The following is a 15,928-nucleotide window of genomic DNA, read 5'->3' on the forward strand; positions in this document are numbered from 1 at the left end:
ACTCTGAATGGCAAATAGGTGTGCAAAGTGTGAGGTCAACTGGAAATGCCAGACACTGGCTTTTGAACTACACAGCGCGTGTGCAGGCAGACGTCGCTGAACGTCAGAGCGGGCCTGTGGGAAGTGGGCACTGGCTGAAGCAGACGGACCACTGACTCTGCAGGGGGCAACCGCAATGTTCCATCTGATGTGCCTGTGTGGCCAGGCCATGGTGCCAGGTTGTTTGGCTAAATGCCAGTCTGGACGTTGCTGTGAAGGCATCTTTTATATGTGACTGATATTTAATTCAGCACAGTGTGGGTGGGCCTCATCCAGTAAGTTGAAGGTCTTAAGAGCAAGGGACCTAGGTTCCCCAAAGAAGTGATTCTGCCTTCAGGCTGCAACCCAGAAACCCCACCTGAGTGTCCAGCCTTCAGCCTCAAGACTGCAATGTCTGCTCTGCCCTGGGTCTCCAGCCTGCCCTGCAGACTTCACACTCGTCATCCCCCGACACCTCTCTCCCTCTCTCTCTACATACACATATTCTATTGGTTCCATTTCTCTGGAGAACCCTGAAACTGTGATGACTGAGTAGCACATAGGTGTGCAAGACCTATGTGGAAACTGGATGGCCCACACAAGTGTGCAGAGTTTAAAAGCTAGAACAGTCTGCAATGATTGAGTTTTGTTTGGCACAGGGGTGAGAAGCAAGGTTTGGAAGTTGGATGGGGCAGAGTAAGTGCACAAATCACTCCTTGTTAAATGGTGAATAAGGGGTGTGCAAGGAGTAGATGCTGGATGGCGCAGAACAGGTGTACGAGGTGTGGAAGAGGCCCAGGTTCCAGCCGGCCTTTCGGGTCCCGCCTGGCCTGCGGGACGGGACCAAGACCCTCTCCCTCACTGCGCACGCAGCTTCAAGGGCGGGCTTGGGTCTCCAGAGGGGGAAGGTGGTGCTGCAGCGAGCGCGAGGGCGATGAGCTCACTGGTGCTTTGTCTTGCTTACTTGCTCCCAACAAGGCCCAGATGGCAGTGTGAATGTGTGAATGATGTACCTGTGACACCTGGGGGGCCTGCACGCTGGACAGCGCGTGAGATCTGCCTAGAGCCCTGGCCAAGAGACATCTCTGGCTCAGGATCCTGTCGGGTAGGAGGGAGGCACTGGCCCGTGGAGGGAGGGCGGGCTCTATGTAAATACTGTCTAGTGTTGGATAGAGACACAGGCCTTGGGTCCTGGGGCTGCCCTGGGCCCGAGTGTCTCCCCCCACCCTGGGGGGCTTGCTCTAGTGGGACTTAGGCAGGGATGCGGTAATAGGGCATCCCTGTAATGGGGGCCCTGCGAGACAAGCCAGCTGCCCTGCAGTGCTAAGGATGGGAGGCCTATCAGCTTGGGGGGTGGGGAACCAAGAAAACCCAGCCACATGCCACCCCCGCTTCGAAATCCCCAGCACATTCCCAGCCTCCTCGCTGTGGGTCCAAGTGACCAACGCTTCCTCACCCACCCTCTCAATGGATCCAGAGTGCCCAGTCCTGGCTGGGCCTCACAAGGAACCTGGACCCTCTGGACCCTCTGGACAAGCATCAAGGTCCCAGGAATACCGACAGACAGGACATATTAGACCCCTAAAAGCAGACACTGTGCCTGAGACACTGAGGTGACAAGTTTTAGTGGAGAGGTGACATGTCCTGGGCCACACAGGACAGAGCTTTATTCCTAGAAGGGACTCTGGAGCAGGGTGAATGCCTTCCACACTGGTGCCTCCAGCATCCCTCATGACATGTTGCAGTCAGTTCTCACGACGGGCACTAAAGGGACACGGTGGCGGCCACGACTTCCTCCAGCTGCTGCAGGAGCTCCTCTGGCTGTGGTGAGAATGCACTGGTGTCCACTCTCTGGAAGTCACGGTGGGCCACCACACACTCCAGCACCTCAGCTATGCGGCCGATGTCAAAAGCGGCCTGCTGGGGGCCCAGCCCACAGCCCTTGCTACCCTCCACCTGGCCAGGGTCCACGCCCTCAGCCAGGAAGCGCAGCCTCCTTTCAGCGATGACCTTCAGGAAGTGATAAAAGTCCTCGAAATTGATGCCGGAGCACGACTTCATCATGACCTGGGTCAGAAAGAGCAGCCAGTGAGCCGCCACTCACGCACGGCTCTGGGCAAGCTCTTGCCCACCTTGTACAGAATTTAGGCTATGAAGGGCCCTGGGCATGGCCTAGCCCTCAGGATGGAGGCAGACACCCAGGGACCAGCCAGCCATCAAGCGCGTCTGAGTCCTGCAGTCTGGAAGGCCCCGTGACCTGCCTCGGTCCCAGACTCTCGCTCACAGAGGTAGGTCCGGTGGCCACCCCCCACCCTCCCAAAGACTGAAGCTCTGGCCCTAGGAGACCACACCCTCCCGTGGGACCACAGGCTGTCCTGGGGGCTCCTCCACACCCTACCCCCGCTGAGGCCTCGGCCCTGGTGAGGCCCATACCCGTCCTCCCACTGTAGCCCCGGTGAGCCTCCCCGCGTGCCCCGCTCCTGCTCAGACCAGCCGTCCCACCTGGCAGTGGTGGTGCCAGTCGGGCATGGTGTCCCTCCACTCGATGATCTCCCGCTGCACCGCGCAGAGCTCCTGCTGCAGGAAGTGCCACATGTTGGCCAGGTTACAGCCGTTGACCCAGTTGTGGTTGATGGAGATGGTGTCCTCCTGGAAAGGGCAGGCGCAGGCTGTCCCCACAAGCCCACAGGGGCACTGTCCCCTCCCCGTGTCCTGAGGTCCTCTCAGCCTTCCTTAGCTGGAAAGGGCTGTTCCCATCTCCCAATGGGTGCCAGAAGGGAAGAGGGAGCCGGGGCTGTGATCATCTGAATCCACAGTTAACCCAGAGTGGGGCTTCCCAGGGGCTGGGACAACCCCATGGCTTGCAGACCCCTTGCCCATTGCTGCCCAGGAAAGCAACACGGGAGGGAGGGAAAGAGGCTGGGGGCCCTCAGCAGTGCTGCGTCCAGGAGCCAGCGTGGCCACAGGCAGGACCAGCCTTGCCCGTGGCCTGCCGTGTCCCATATCCGGGCTCTCCCAGAGGAACAGCCTGCCCACTCTGGGGGACCAGGAGGGGTGGCTCTCTGCAGGGAGGCGTCTAGGAAGGCACTGAGGACGAGCAGGGCCACCTGGCAGGCCACGGGGCACAGCTGAGTGGGGAAGCCCTGTGGCCTGTCTCCCTGACCCCTCTGGACCACAGCATGTGGAGCAGGGAGGGCCCACCCTACCAGGTTGTGGACTTGGTGGTGCCACCCGCTGGGTACAAACACCATCTCGCCGGCCTCCTGTGTGACCTCCAGTGGTGGGTTACAGTGACCGAGCCTGGCGTGTAGGTGGCCATCTAGGAGTGTGGGGGAGGTCACATCGTAGGGCAGGCCACCGCGGCTATCCCGCAGGAATTCTTCTTGCCCCGGTGGGAAGAAGAACCACTTTTTCCTCCCGCAGATGTTGACAGACCAGCTGAAGGAGCGGAAAATGTCGGCGTGGAACGGCGACCTGCACAAGAGCTCCTGTTGGTGTTTCGTGGCTCAAATGTGGGCTGTGCGCCTTCTGAATTAGACAGGCCACGCTCCGAGGCCTCAGTGGTCCCCAGTTCTCAGACCCGGCCTGTGGGCCAGGTGGGAGGGCCAGACCTTCCCCACCCCAGAGCAGATGCCTGGGCTCCTGCCACGGAGCAAAGAGGGTAAGTGGGCTTAGAAATGCCATATCTGGCAGCCACCTCCATGACCTGGCTGACGGGAATCTGAGAGGCTCTGGCCGAGAACCGACACACCAGCAGGAACAGGGGGTGACGGGGGTCAGGGTGCAGGATGGCGGGGGGAGCAGACAGGCGATTACCAGGTGCCGCCGGGCCCCATGTAGACGAAGCGGTAGTCATCCACGCCCAGGACGTCCCAGTACTCGTTGAGCCAGTCGGACGAGAAGTACACGGGCAGGGTGAACACGTCCTCCGCTGAGGAGTCCCTTCAGAAAGAGGCGTGAGGCTGCAGCCGAAGGCGCTGCCAGCCCACCTCCCAGCACCCAGGTCCTGAGGCCATGAGAGACCCTGAGAGGTTTGAAGTTATGTGAATGATGCTGACCTGCCTCTGGAGCCAGCGCCAACTGCCAGGCTGAGTGGGGGCCCCTCGGGCCATCCAGCCACAGTCTGGCCACCAGAGACCACAGTCCTAAGTGACCCCAGCCGAGCCGGGCCCAAAAGACTGAACCAGAGCTGTACACAGATGGCGCGGTTTTTGGGGTGCTGTGACACAGCCTAGCCAACACACACAGGCAGTGACCCAGCCGTTCTGGGCCCCTCACGGACGCGCTCCAGGCCTTCAGCCTCTGGTTCTAAATGCATCGTCTGCGTCATGCTGGTTTCCCGACTTTGGGGGCCTCCTCTACTTTTTCACCCACACCAGGGACCTTGACTCTGCCAAGTGGATTCACAGGCATGTACACCAAGGTCCTTTGTACCTCGTCTCTCAAGCTCTCACTCCCCGGTCCATCCCCACAACCCAACCAGTGGGCTCCCAAACAGAGAAGCATTCTAAGTTAGCTCAAGGAAGGGTACAACTCTGCCAACAGCACGGTCACACGTCACTCGCAGTCAGAGGCCGTGGCGGGGGAGCCTCAGCACCAAGTCACCCGCAGTTCCCTAAGACACCGTGCAGGCCCTCTGTTGCCACGTCTTTGTGTACTGACAGGCGCCTGCTCATCCTTCAAAACAAGGCTCAGATATCACCTCCCCTGTGGCCACCCCTGCCTGCCTGATCCAGACCTTTCTCTGCTCTTTTTATTTTAGGGTTGCCAAGGGAAATGCAGGGCACTCCATCAAGACTGACTTTCAAATAAACAAGGAACGCGTTTCCAGGCTAAGCGTGCCCCCTGTGACATCTGGGACACCCCTGCACCTGAAAACCCCTCACGGCTTATCTGAGGCCCGAACTCACCGCACGTGAGCATCTGTGTCTCTGAGCTCATCTGTGTTCCTGGAACGAGCTCCTGAGCTCTAGGACCAGAGTCTGGCTGCATCTCACCCACCGTCTGTTGGACCCGCGCTCTCTGCCAAGCAAGCAGCCATGTGGCAGACAGCACCCAGGGCAAGCTTTGAGCAGGATGCTGGTGCCCCTCGTGCACTCTCGGATTCATCTTGGGACTCACTAGGATCTAAGGTTTGTTTTTTCTTTTTTTGAGTCTTAGTTCCTGCTTGAGCAAAACAAGAATTCGACTGTTCACTCATTCATTATTGGAGCACCCACTCTGTGCCAGGTGGTGCCAGTAGGTGGGGGTCTGACCGTGATCCCCTCTCGGCTAGTGAAAAGCACGGCCCTGGCAAGGAAAAGGGATACAAAATTCTGACGGCCACCTCAGAGTATGAGTGCCAGCAGTAGGCGTGGGGCTGCCCAAGGAAGGGAGAGGTTTCTCAAGCAGCGTCCTTCGAGCGCCCCAGGAGGAAGAAGTTTGTGGTCGACAGGGACAGACCTCAGAAGGCCCCGTTAAAATGTTGGCCTCGTTGCTTGTTAGCAGTGGAGACTTTAAACGGGCAGGACACAGTCCTGCCGAAAAGATCTTTGGGGCTTCAGTGAGTCTAGCAGTAGGGTGCGGGACTTGAGCTGGGGCAGCTTGTCTGGAGACTGGCAGCAGCCAAGGTGGATGAGAACAAGCCTGACTTGGAGAAGCAGGTTGGGAGAGGGCAGGCTGATCCCAGGAGCATCTGAGAGGACAGGCAAAAGCTAGATGCTGCCAGTTAGATTTTTTAGATGAAGCTGACAAGGACAGCTATGGGCAAATGTGACCAAAAAAAAAAGGTAGCAAGCACAGCCCACCTGGGCCTCTGCCAGGCCCACACTCCTCACAGCAGCCAGCCCTGTCCAGGCATGGTGAAATGGCCGCTACGGGACAGAATGACACTTCCAACCATGCTGAAAAGAGCGGGTTTTATACGAATTAAATTCTTAGCTGGGGAAAAGACAAGCTCCCCTGTGTGCAGCCAGGACTCACTCAGGGCAGGAAAAGCAGTGCTGGGGCCAGTGCTCCAGGCCCTTTACCTGCATAGATGCCAGTCCTTGAGGTAGAGACAGCCCCGTGGAGAGGAGTAGTTCCCCTGAATGTACTCTTTCCAGTAGCTGATGTAGTCTCTGAGGGGCATGTGTTCTTTGGGGTTGGAGTTGTATTCTTGGACCCCACAGTTTGCAACAGGTACAACCAGGTGTCCTGAAAGGCAAGGGTCAGGCACAGACTTTTCTGAGAGTGCTCCAGCCTGTCCATCCTCCCTGACCCTGTCCGCCCTCCAACTCATTGGTGCACACGTCTCCAGATGAATTCTTCTGGGGACCGACTCATGCCCTGCCTCCCTCAAGCCTTCCGCGGCTTGCCTCATTAGCGCCCTCACAGTCTGACCCAAGGGAATTTAGCAGGGCGAGTGTCAAAGGACACCGGCTCTAGTCCCGTGTTGCTAGTCCGTGATGTCGCTGCCCAGCCCAGGCACTTGCGCTCCTCACCGTAGTTCTGAAGCAGATAATCGAAGTTGGGCTTTCCGCCGGGCGTCACCCAGAGCCTCCTACTGCCCCAGTCCTCGGTGAAAGCGCTGGAGAAAACACAGGGCAAGTTGGGGAGCAGGTAGCCCTTGAAGAAGTCCGCGTAGGAGAAGGCGTCTGGCTTCTCGATGAAGTCCACGCGGTCCAGTTTGGGGCAGACCCTGCCGGGTAGGCGCCCCCGAAGCCCTCGGAAGTGGCTCTCGGCGAACACGCGCGTGTCCCTGTCCATCCCGAGCCAGGCCCCGCGTCTGTGGGGCGCGGATCGCGTAGGGTGGGGGCCTGCCGGGGGGTCGGGAGGGCTACTGGGAATGGGGCAAGGGTCGGGGGCGCTCGGAGGAGCTGCTGCGGACAAGGTGGGGGGCTGCCGGGCGGCCAGAGGAGCCGCCCCGGACCGGAGGGGCCGCCAGGGACGGAGCGGCGGCCACGGCCCGGCGGAGAGCGGGGGCCCATAATCCGGCTTCCGGATTCCCCCTTCTCTGCTCTTTAAACTGGGAGGTGAAAAAGGAAGTGCTTGCTAAAACTACTACCGGCGTAGACGCTCTGGGCATCCGCAGCTCGCCGCCCAGCGCCCGCGATCACGAAGAAGGCGAAGTACAGGCACCGGTAGTGCGCAGTCGTCCCGGCGCAGTCGGGGGGAACCAAGATTCCGCGGGCGCAGTTCCCGCCGGAGCCTAAACGCGGCGCGCCGGGCGCCGGCCGCCGGGCGCATGCTCACACAGGCAGCGGCCCTCAGCTGGCGCAGGCACTGAGGGGCTGCGGTGCCCTGGGCCCCACGCCGGGTCCGCCCCGCTCCAGAGGTTTTTGAACGGTGCGGGCCCCGAGTCTCGCTGTCTTCGCGCCTCCCCAGTGACTCAGGTAAGCGGTGTTCCTAGTCTGCAGCTGGGCCTGTGTCCCAAGCCCCTCCGCTGGTCCCTCAGCACAATTTCTCCCGCCGCTAATGCCTGCGTGAGAACCCCTCCTCTTTCCGGAGCTACAAGGACGCAGAAGGTGGTGGCATGTGGGCTGGGCTAACAAAGAGGCACAAGGGCCAAAGGAGCGGTCCTGGGAGGTGCCGGGGGTCTAAGGGGATGCTGAGGGCCTGGAGGGGATGCTGGGGGCTAAGGGGGATGCTGGGGGCCAGGAGAGGTTGGTGGGACCTGGAGGACATTCTGGGGGACTAGGGATGATTTGAAGTGCAGGTGTAGGGGACAGGGCTGGGGACATGAGGCTGTGCACACCAGCAGACCTGAAATGGGGCATCAGAGGGGGACTTGGGTGGGGGTGACATGCCAGGGTTTCAGCATGTTTGAGAAATAGATGTCCTTCCAACACAAACCTCCCCACATCAATATGGAAGGAAGAAAATAAGTCTGTTATTGTATGGGCAGATTACATGCATGTAAGGCATCTGCAGGAGAGTACAGAGGTGGGCAGAACTTCAGACATTTCACACACAGGAAGCAGAAGAAAGAAAAGGTATGACCCCCACCCCCCACCCCTGTCTCCTGTCTCCTTGAGGGTAAAAGAAATGCAGGAGCGACCCCTGCCTCAGTTCTGGAGGTGTGTGTTTGCATCTCTGAGTCAGCAGGTGGTGACTGTGCCTTGTAAAATCTGAACACTGAGTTTGTTCCATTCCTGACCAAAGGAGACACCCAAAGGGAAGGGGAGGGGCAACTCCCTCCTCTTTATTAAGCAGTGAAGATGTAATCTTGTTTATTTACCCTTATAGGTGTCATAAGGGAGATTCTGAGGATATTGAGGCCCTGAGCTTTGGAGAGGAGCTTGGGAAGGGTATTTCCCAGGGGTGTGAAGCTTATGCAGCAGGACAACAGCGAGGACCAGAAGTGGGGAAAGGCAGAGGAGGGGAAGACTAGGAAGACAGTGAGTTTGGGAGAGTTTGGAGTCCAGGTAGAGGAGGGGGCTAAAAGTGAAAGCTGAGAACATGGGCTAGATAGGACAGGCGGTCGAGAGTTTGTGGCGAGCAGACCAGTGTGAGGGGTTGTGTGACTCTGTGCACTATGCTCCCTTCCCAGTCTGGCTCCTTGTGCCTCATGTGGTCAGGCTGTGGAATTCTTCATTGGGCCAGTGTGGGGCAGAAAGTGAGAATGCGCTGGGAAGCTACAATAGAGAAAAAGAGTCACCTTTAATCCCATCAAGAGATGAGCACCTTTTCATTTCTTGATAGTTATCCTTCCAGGCACTTACTTGTTTTTCTATTTTTTAATTTAAAAAATTTAATTGAAGTGTAATCAGTTTACAATGTTGTGTCAATTTCTGGCGTACAGCACAATGCTTCAGTCATACAGGAACATACATATATATTCGTTTGCATATTCTTTTTCACCAGTCATTTATTTTTTTCTCTCTCTCTCCCTCTCTGCACCCACATAGACACAGGGTCTCTCTGTTTTACATATATGCAAGTTTATGTATGTAAGCTTTTTCTGCTTTTAGCTTTTTAAAGAGGATTAACAATATATGGTCAGCTTCTTGCTGCTTGTTGACCAGGTAGGTGCTCCTTAACTATTTGGTTTAAGTTGTAAGTTGAGATCATGGAAGGCAAATAGGAAGAGTGTGGGAAGCAGAGTTTTCACAGTTGCCTAAGATTTGGGAACTATGGCTCAAAGTTTGCCTCATAGGGGAGATAGGAAAGTCAGGTAGTCATTGCCTCAGAGGAACCCCAGGATTTCAGCTCCTGAAGCTGTGTGGTTGAGACTAAGTTTCATAAGGAAGGAGAGGCTTTAGGCCAGCAGGTCCACACGCTCCCCAGGATTGTTGGGACAACTGACCCAGTAACTCCGAGTAGGAGAGCAAGTCTCCTTTCTTGAGCATTTGCCCTGGGCCAGGCATTTTGTGTGGTATTTGTCCTCGTTCACACAGTGGCCCTCTGATGTTGACAGCGTTACCTCCACTGTGCACATGAGGCTTCAGCTTAAGTAGCATGATCAGAGTTGGGACTGGAACTCAGGTCTGTATCCCTCCAAGGCCCTAGACAGCAGCCCTGGTGTCACCTGGGAACTGTTGAGCAATGCACACTCCTAGGTCCCACCCAGACCTGAATCAGAACCTGGGGTGGGACATACCCCACAGAGGGCCAGAAAAGGGAAATGGTAGGAGAGGGGATCAAAAGTCAGCACTTTGTTGGAAATGCAGTGGGAATAACAAAATTCTAGCTCTCTGCTCTGAGAGGTTAGAAAGACAGTGTGTACCATGTGAATAGGCCATGTGATTGCAACGGAGCACCCCCAAACAGCACGTTTGAACCTCCCAGGTTGAGAGTGGGAGCCTCTGAAGAGCAGGAGGTGAAGGTAATGGAAAAGACTGGCCACTGGTGCCTGGAGACACTGCTCCCACTGTTCTGACTCTAAGCCTTCTTGTGGTCAGGAGTTACTGGAAGGTGTGTAAAATGTCGCTTGGTCTGTTACTTTGGAAATTAACTAAAAATAGGGTGTTTACCTGATACTGCGTCTACTCCAGGGCACAGGTCTGATGGAAGTGCTAAGAGAGACCCATTATACTAACTGCCGTGTGTTAGAAGTTCAGTCCCTGGGACCACTTGTTTCTTTCCCGGGAGCGTCACTGTGGGGACCAGCCTCAGACACTCCTGGGGTGCCTTACCATTACCTCCTCTCCCTAGCCCAGCTTTACCCATAGGGGCAGCACAAGTCTACGGGTCTTTTCACTGGGAGATGCGGGTTCCAGGTTACAGCAGGTGGAGACCGAATAAGGCCTCCAGGAACTTAGCTTAGAACAGAGACCGAGGTCAGCACGTAGAAGGAAGAAAACTGTTCAGAGGGGACACGGTTGATGTTTTTGTGTTATATGCGGTTCACTCAGCACATACTTACTGGGTTCCTGTGATGTGCTGGCATTGTGCACAAGGCACCCTCCTTGTGATGCTTGCCTTCTCCAGTGTGTCGCCGAGTTGGCACCATGTAAGCACAGTCACAGGCTCTGTGGAGTTAAGGGGAGTGCTGTGGTCGGAGAAGGGTCTGTTATGGGGGAGAGGATGCCACTGGAGCAGCGACCTGGGGAGCAAGATGGAGGTGGCCATTTAGTGTCCCAGGAGCAGCAGGGTGGGGAGCCTTGAGGCAGGAACAGAGGAGAGAGGAGGGGCTGGGTGGTGAGGCTGTAGTTGGTAAAGCCTGCATGGCTGGGGTGGGGACTTTGGATTTTACTCGAGGCACGAAGGGGAAGAGTGGCATTTTCTAATTTTGCTTTATAACTGTCACATTGGCTGCTGGATGGACAGTGTGTGGTGGGGGCAGAATGAAACAAGCAGGCCAGTTGGGAGGCTGTCCAGGAGAGTAGTGACACCTTTGTATAGTATCGTGGCTGCGGGGATGGGGAAGCAGAGGGCAGACGGGAGGTACGACTGCCAGGACTGGATGATGGCTCGTTGGGAGGGGTGAGGAAGGGGGATCCAGGAGAAGTTACCTGGCAGTGCCTTCACTGAGCTGCAGGAGCAGACGGAGTGGCTTGCTAAGTTGGAAGTGCTCGTTGGATGGTCAGGCAGAGAAGCCCCGTCAGTACTCAAGTCCCAGAGAGTCTGGGCTGGAGGGGAAGGTTTGGGAGGCATCGGCCTGGAGGTGATACCAACGCCGTGAAACTGTGTTGACTCACTTGGGAGAAGAGTAGTCATTAAGACCAAGGCCATGACTGAGCCATTCTAGCAGTTAGCAGTCAGGTGGACGAGGAAGCACCAGCACAGGAGGCTGAAAACAGGCCCTCGTGGAGTGGGAGGCCAGGGGAGCATGGTATCCAGGAAGCCAGGGTGTGACGTCTCTCGGGAGTGGGACGGCTGTGCTGAACGGAGGTTAGGGTAAACGTGGGCGTGGGACCTGGCTCCCTGGGGGCCGGGGCAGAGCAGTGTCATTGCGCGGTGGGGACAGGAGTCTGTCTGGAGGGGGCAGTTCCTGGGTGGTGGTGGTGGGGCAGTCACAGGGGAGAGTTTAGAGCCTCTTGGAGGAGCAGTAAGTAGAGAGGACTGTGGGGATGTGGGGAGTGGCTTGTCCCTTTTAAGGTGGTCTTAGAGCACATGTGCAAACTGATGAGCTGATCCAGGACAGGGGCTGGTAAACCGTGGCCCACAGGCCAAGGCTGGCTGCCCCCTGCTTTATAAATGAAGTTTTAATGGAACAGCCACACCCCTTTATTTCCGTATTGTCTCTGGCTCCTTCTGCTCTGCCAAAGCAGCGGAGCAGTGTAACAGAGCCCACGTGGTCACAAAGCCTAAAATATTTACTACCTGGCCATTGTCAGAAAAAGCGTGCCCTCCCCTGGTGGCAGAAGGATGGACAGGTGGACGTTGCCGGAGAGGGAGGAGGTTGAGATCCAGGGTGCATGAGTCTGGCCTTTGAGGGAGCAGGGACACTGCTTCCTGCACACTGTACACGGGGACCAGAGGAAAGGCAAGCCCCCGGGGACAGGACAGGTGCAGTGTCTGAGTCCTCGGCTGAGGGACAGGCTGTGTGTGGGTGGGGTCCCTGCAGTGCACACGGCAGTGCTGTTCTCGCTCTGGCCTGCCCATGGAATCCTCGTTTATTCTGGTCTGTTGGGAGAGCTGCATGGAAATCCGTGGTAGGAACAGTTGTGGCCACAGGTGACCTGGGGTCATCGTGCCTTTTCCCTGGTGACTGTCACACCTGAGCGCTCTTCTCCTGTCTCTTGTCTGCGGCACTGGAATGAGAGGTGTTTTGTGCTTCTCTTAAATCTTTCCTCTTACTTTTCTCTCTTTTTGAATTTTTAGAATATTTCAGAGCTGATTTTGTCCTTAGATCTTTTAGTTAATTTATTGGTTAAACAGAGGCCCAGAAGATGGAGTAACTTTTCCACAGTCGCAAAGCATGTGGCACAGCTGGAGTTGGACTTCAGCGTGCTTCCTTGGATGCTGCAGTGCCGGACTCGGTGATTCTTTGAGGAGTGTGTGCGTAGTCTCACGCAGCGCTCAGGGAGCACCTCCCAGAATACAAACTCGGGAATGACTGCTCGGGCCAGGCAATTGTTAATATAAATTCAATTTCCAGGCTAAATCAGACTTTCGAAGTGTGGGGAGCAGAGGTAAATAAGATATGACCCCTCTTCGGTACTTCTGGGGTATTGGGGATGGTTTATGGCAAACGGGGAGCGGCCAAGTGGCGGGAGGAGGACCAGGGCCCAGCTGGTTTCAAGTGCCGACCGGGCCTGCGAGCACACTGCAGCGGCGGGGCCCGACGTACCTGCCTCCGACGTTTGTCTTGGACGTGGACACACTGGAACCCGTGGTTAAATTGATGGAGTGAGTTGGCCCCTAATGCTGAGAGTGGGGACTTTCTCTGTTACGTCTGAACGACTGCCGAGCGGCCTGACAGCCGAGCAGTGCTGGCGGGCTGGGCGAGCGGCTCACCCGGGGCCTCGCGGCTCGTGGGGGCCGGCAGGCGCGTCGGTCGTAGCCCGCCGAGGGTGTGCCCGTCACTGCCCCGTCCTGTGAGCGGGCCGGGCAGCCACACGCTAGTCTGTCTGCCGTTGTGTTCAGTGTCCGGCTGAGTGTTCCCTGACTAGGGAGAAGGGTCCGATGAAGGCACCTCGGCCTTGCAGTTCCCTTTGTCTGGCGTGGGCTGTGGTTCCGGAGGAAGGCGCGCTCCCAGCTGCTCTGCCGCACGCGGTGAGCTTCCCCACGCTCCGGGGTGTGCCGGGGGGTGTGCGCAGAGATCTCACGGGCAGAGCCCCTCGAAAGGATGATGCCAGTCTTCTGTGCAGAGAAGGTCAGGGGTTTTCAGCAGTGAGGAGATCTTCGTCAGCTTCCCATTGACAAGGAGCATGGGTCTCCTGGCTCCTTCACAGAGGCTGCTGAGCTGAGGGCACGAGGTTGTTTGTTTGCTCAGTGTGTTTTCAGTGTTGAGTTTCCCTTGGCCTGGCGTTCATCATGCTGGCTAAGAAGGCGGGTTCTTGAGTTCCTGTCTTCTTGGGCAGGTTTCGACCCCATAAGCCTCAGGCTCCTCTGTGACGCAGGGTGGTCATGTGAACCGATGCTTGAGAAGGTGGCCCCGGGCCTGAGAGGGGAAAGTCTCTGCTTCTTCCTGCCCCAGGCCTGTTACATCCTCCATGGCGGGGGCTTGCCTTCCGTGTGGTCTTCATCTGGAGCAGTCCTTTTTCCACCTTCTGTTTGTCCTTTTCAGTGTAAGAATATGCAATCTTGTTGCTTATCTTTAAGTGTGTGTGTTCTGTCTCCTTACCTCCATGCCCCTCTGGTGCCTGCATGATTTTGTAACTCCTTAAATATGTAGGTCCTAAGGCCATTACTTTGTCAGAATTGAAACTAATGCAAAACACTTGAAGATGCTAATACCCCTGTGAGAGTGTTGGCCAGGCTGTCGGTGGTCTTCTGCCACTGCTGCCGTGGCCGGGCTGTGCTCGCTCGCCTGTAAGTGTGGCGAGTTGGGTAGATGACCTCTGTGAGCCCTCCAGCCCTGACGTCTTTGTATTTATTACTTCCAAGTTCCATGTTTTGTTTTGCAATGATGACAAACTTCTCAGGCTTACTATGGCAGCTCTCTTTTAGGCTTGCCCAAATTTCAGGTGTTAGTAGCGAGCAGAGCTGGTACGCGGGGCTGGTTTGTAGCATGAGTGACAGGAGCTGCTTGGCGGGATGCACACCTGGAAAGCTCAGGCCTGCCCTTCCTTTTGTGATGAAGAGAAGTTCTAGGATGGACTTGGGGAATACTTCCGTCTCATTGCTGTAGGGGTTAAATTTATTTCTTTTGTTTTGGAATCAAGTTGGCTTTGCTTTAACCTTAATTTTGTTTACATTGGGCGCGTTCTTCCTTCATCTTCTCTTTTTTCACTGTCATGTTTGTTTGTGTTTGTGGCCAGGTCCTTTCAACTCTGATCAGACGGTGAATGAGATTAGATGGCAGGTTCTGGGCATGGCAATGCTCTAGGGGTCGTTAAAGGAACAGGATTGAGGAGACTGTAAGCTCCTCACATCCTGCTAGACCAACTGGGTCAGTTCTGTGCAGGCTGTGTGCTGTTCGTGGTGCCTGCAGTAACACATGCAGCTTCTGGTAGGTGCCGGACACTCTCCTGAGCTCCTTTCAAATACCAGTTCAGTTAAGCTTCACACCCGCAGTGTGGGGTAGCAGGTACCATTGTCACCCTCACTTGCAGATCGGGAAGCGGAGGCAGAGGGGCAGGCAGCCGGGCTGTCACAGGTGAGCGGCAGCACCTGCCGCATCCCCACAAGAGGCGCACGTGCAGCCTTCCAGCGGCGCTGCTGCCCGAGGCGGTGATCGCAGGCGTTTCTGAAATTGTGCTCACTGCTCAGCTGAGATGCAGGTTTGGTATGTATCTCATGTGTAAGTTTATTATTAATTTTAATACAATTTTATATTGTTAATAAATACTCAGTAAGTCTTTCATTGAAGTATTAATGCGAAAAATGAACAAATCATTAGAACAGAAAATGCACAAATCTTGAATTAACACAAAATGGGCACACCCAGAGCAAGAAATGAAACATTCCAGTTCCCCTGCAAGGCCTCCCTTCTCCCCAGTTAGAACCGCCATTCTGACTTCTTGTTCCTGAAATTTTCTTATACTTATTTTTAAAGTAAATTAAAGTTTGGGGAAAGTTTTCATAATTCCCTTAAGTCAAGTAGAAACATCCCCGGTGTTGTTCATTGATAGAGTGGGTTCTTGGAGTTTGCTTCCTAAACATTTAGTTTTAATAGGAATATTCTGGTATGAAGAATCCATGCCCAAGAGCAGGACGGTCTTTGTGGCGCATGTCACTGTCAGGAACCGTGGAGGGTCTGGGACTTATTGCAGCTGAAGAGTGAACCTGGCACAGCTTGGTAGCCGTGGCAGGAGACAGGAGCCCTTCGGTCAGAGAGAAAGGGCCTGTTACCATGGCCCCGCAGTGTCGTGTGTGCACCTGCTCCCCTTGCCCATCCCCGGTGGGTGCCGCACATACCTTGGGTTTGTATCACAGCTTGTGGGGGACTGCTAGCAGACCTGCCAGCCTCTTGCCTCCAAGGGGACCCCACCCTGTTATCCTGGTCAGGAAACATCTTTCAACCAAGAGGGGGACGCTGTCCACAGTTCCATGAAAGATAGTCTGGGACATAAGTTATGGAGAAACACCATGGAGAACTGCCTCCAGTAATGTCTACACCTTGTTTCTGTATCATCTTGGCTTCGATGAATTTCCCCCAATCCATCAACTGCTCTGATTGATCTGGCCTGGACCAGGTCGGTGCGGTTTGTCTCCAACAGTGTTTAGTTAAGGCCACCACTGGTAGGACTCTAAGCGGCGGGCTGAGGCCAGCCTGCAGCATTGGCTTCAGCTGTGCTGAGGGTCTCAGCTGGGCAAACACCATAAACCGTGAGCGTCTGTTCTGTTCCTTTCAGTCACGAAGCGTTTCCTGAGTTAGGATTATGAGTAAAACCTGGTCATT

General features: G+C 55.8%; 2 protein-coding genes across 5 annotated transcripts in view; one reads left to right on the forward strand and one right to left on the reverse strand.

Moving 5' to 3' along the window:
* Positions 1 to 1,624: 1,624 nt before the first annotated feature.
* JMJD4 (jumonji domain containing 4) lies at positions 1,625 to 7,304 on the reverse strand. Of its 2 annotated transcripts, XM_072952581.1 has the most exons (7): positions 7,043 to 7,304; positions 6,480 to 6,565; positions 6,027 to 6,192; positions 3,835 to 3,960; positions 3,225 to 3,456; positions 2,521 to 2,667; positions 1,625 to 2,085 (listed from the first exon to the last, which is right to left on the reverse strand). In XM_072952581.1, exons 1-7 carry the CDS (start codon positions 7,222 to 7,224, stop codon positions 1,783 to 1,785), a joined length of 1,242 nt encoding a protein of 413 aa, XP_072808682.1. In that variant the 5' UTR covers positions 7,225 to 7,304; the 3' UTR covers positions 1,625 to 1,782. The 2 variants fall into 2 exon arrangements, with proteins under 2 accessions (XP_072808682.1, XP_072808678.1); XM_072952577.1 differs by lacking the exon at positions 7,043 to 7,304 and having other exon boundaries at positions 3,225 to 3,492; positions 6,480 to 7,030.
* Positions 7,238 to 15,928, forward strand: part of SNAP47 (synaptosome associated protein 47) — a 60,674-nt gene continuing 51,983 nt past the window's right edge. For 2 of the 3 annotated variants that reach the window (XM_072952587.1, XM_072952600.1), the window contains exon 1: positions 7,238 to 7,370. The gene's annotated coding sequence lies outside the window, so the exon portion shown is untranslated. Of the gene's footprint in view, positions 7,371 to 14,639; positions 14,813 to 15,928 lie in introns of all 3 variants that reach the window. The other variant, XM_072952591.1, reaches the window with a different exon arrangement.

Source organism: Vicugna pacos, chromosome 3, assembly GCF_048564905.1.
Source record: "Vicugna pacos chromosome 3, VicPac4, whole genome shotgun sequence".
Lineage (NCBI taxonomy): Eukaryota > Metazoa > Chordata > Mammalia > Artiodactyla > Camelidae > Vicugna > Vicugna pacos.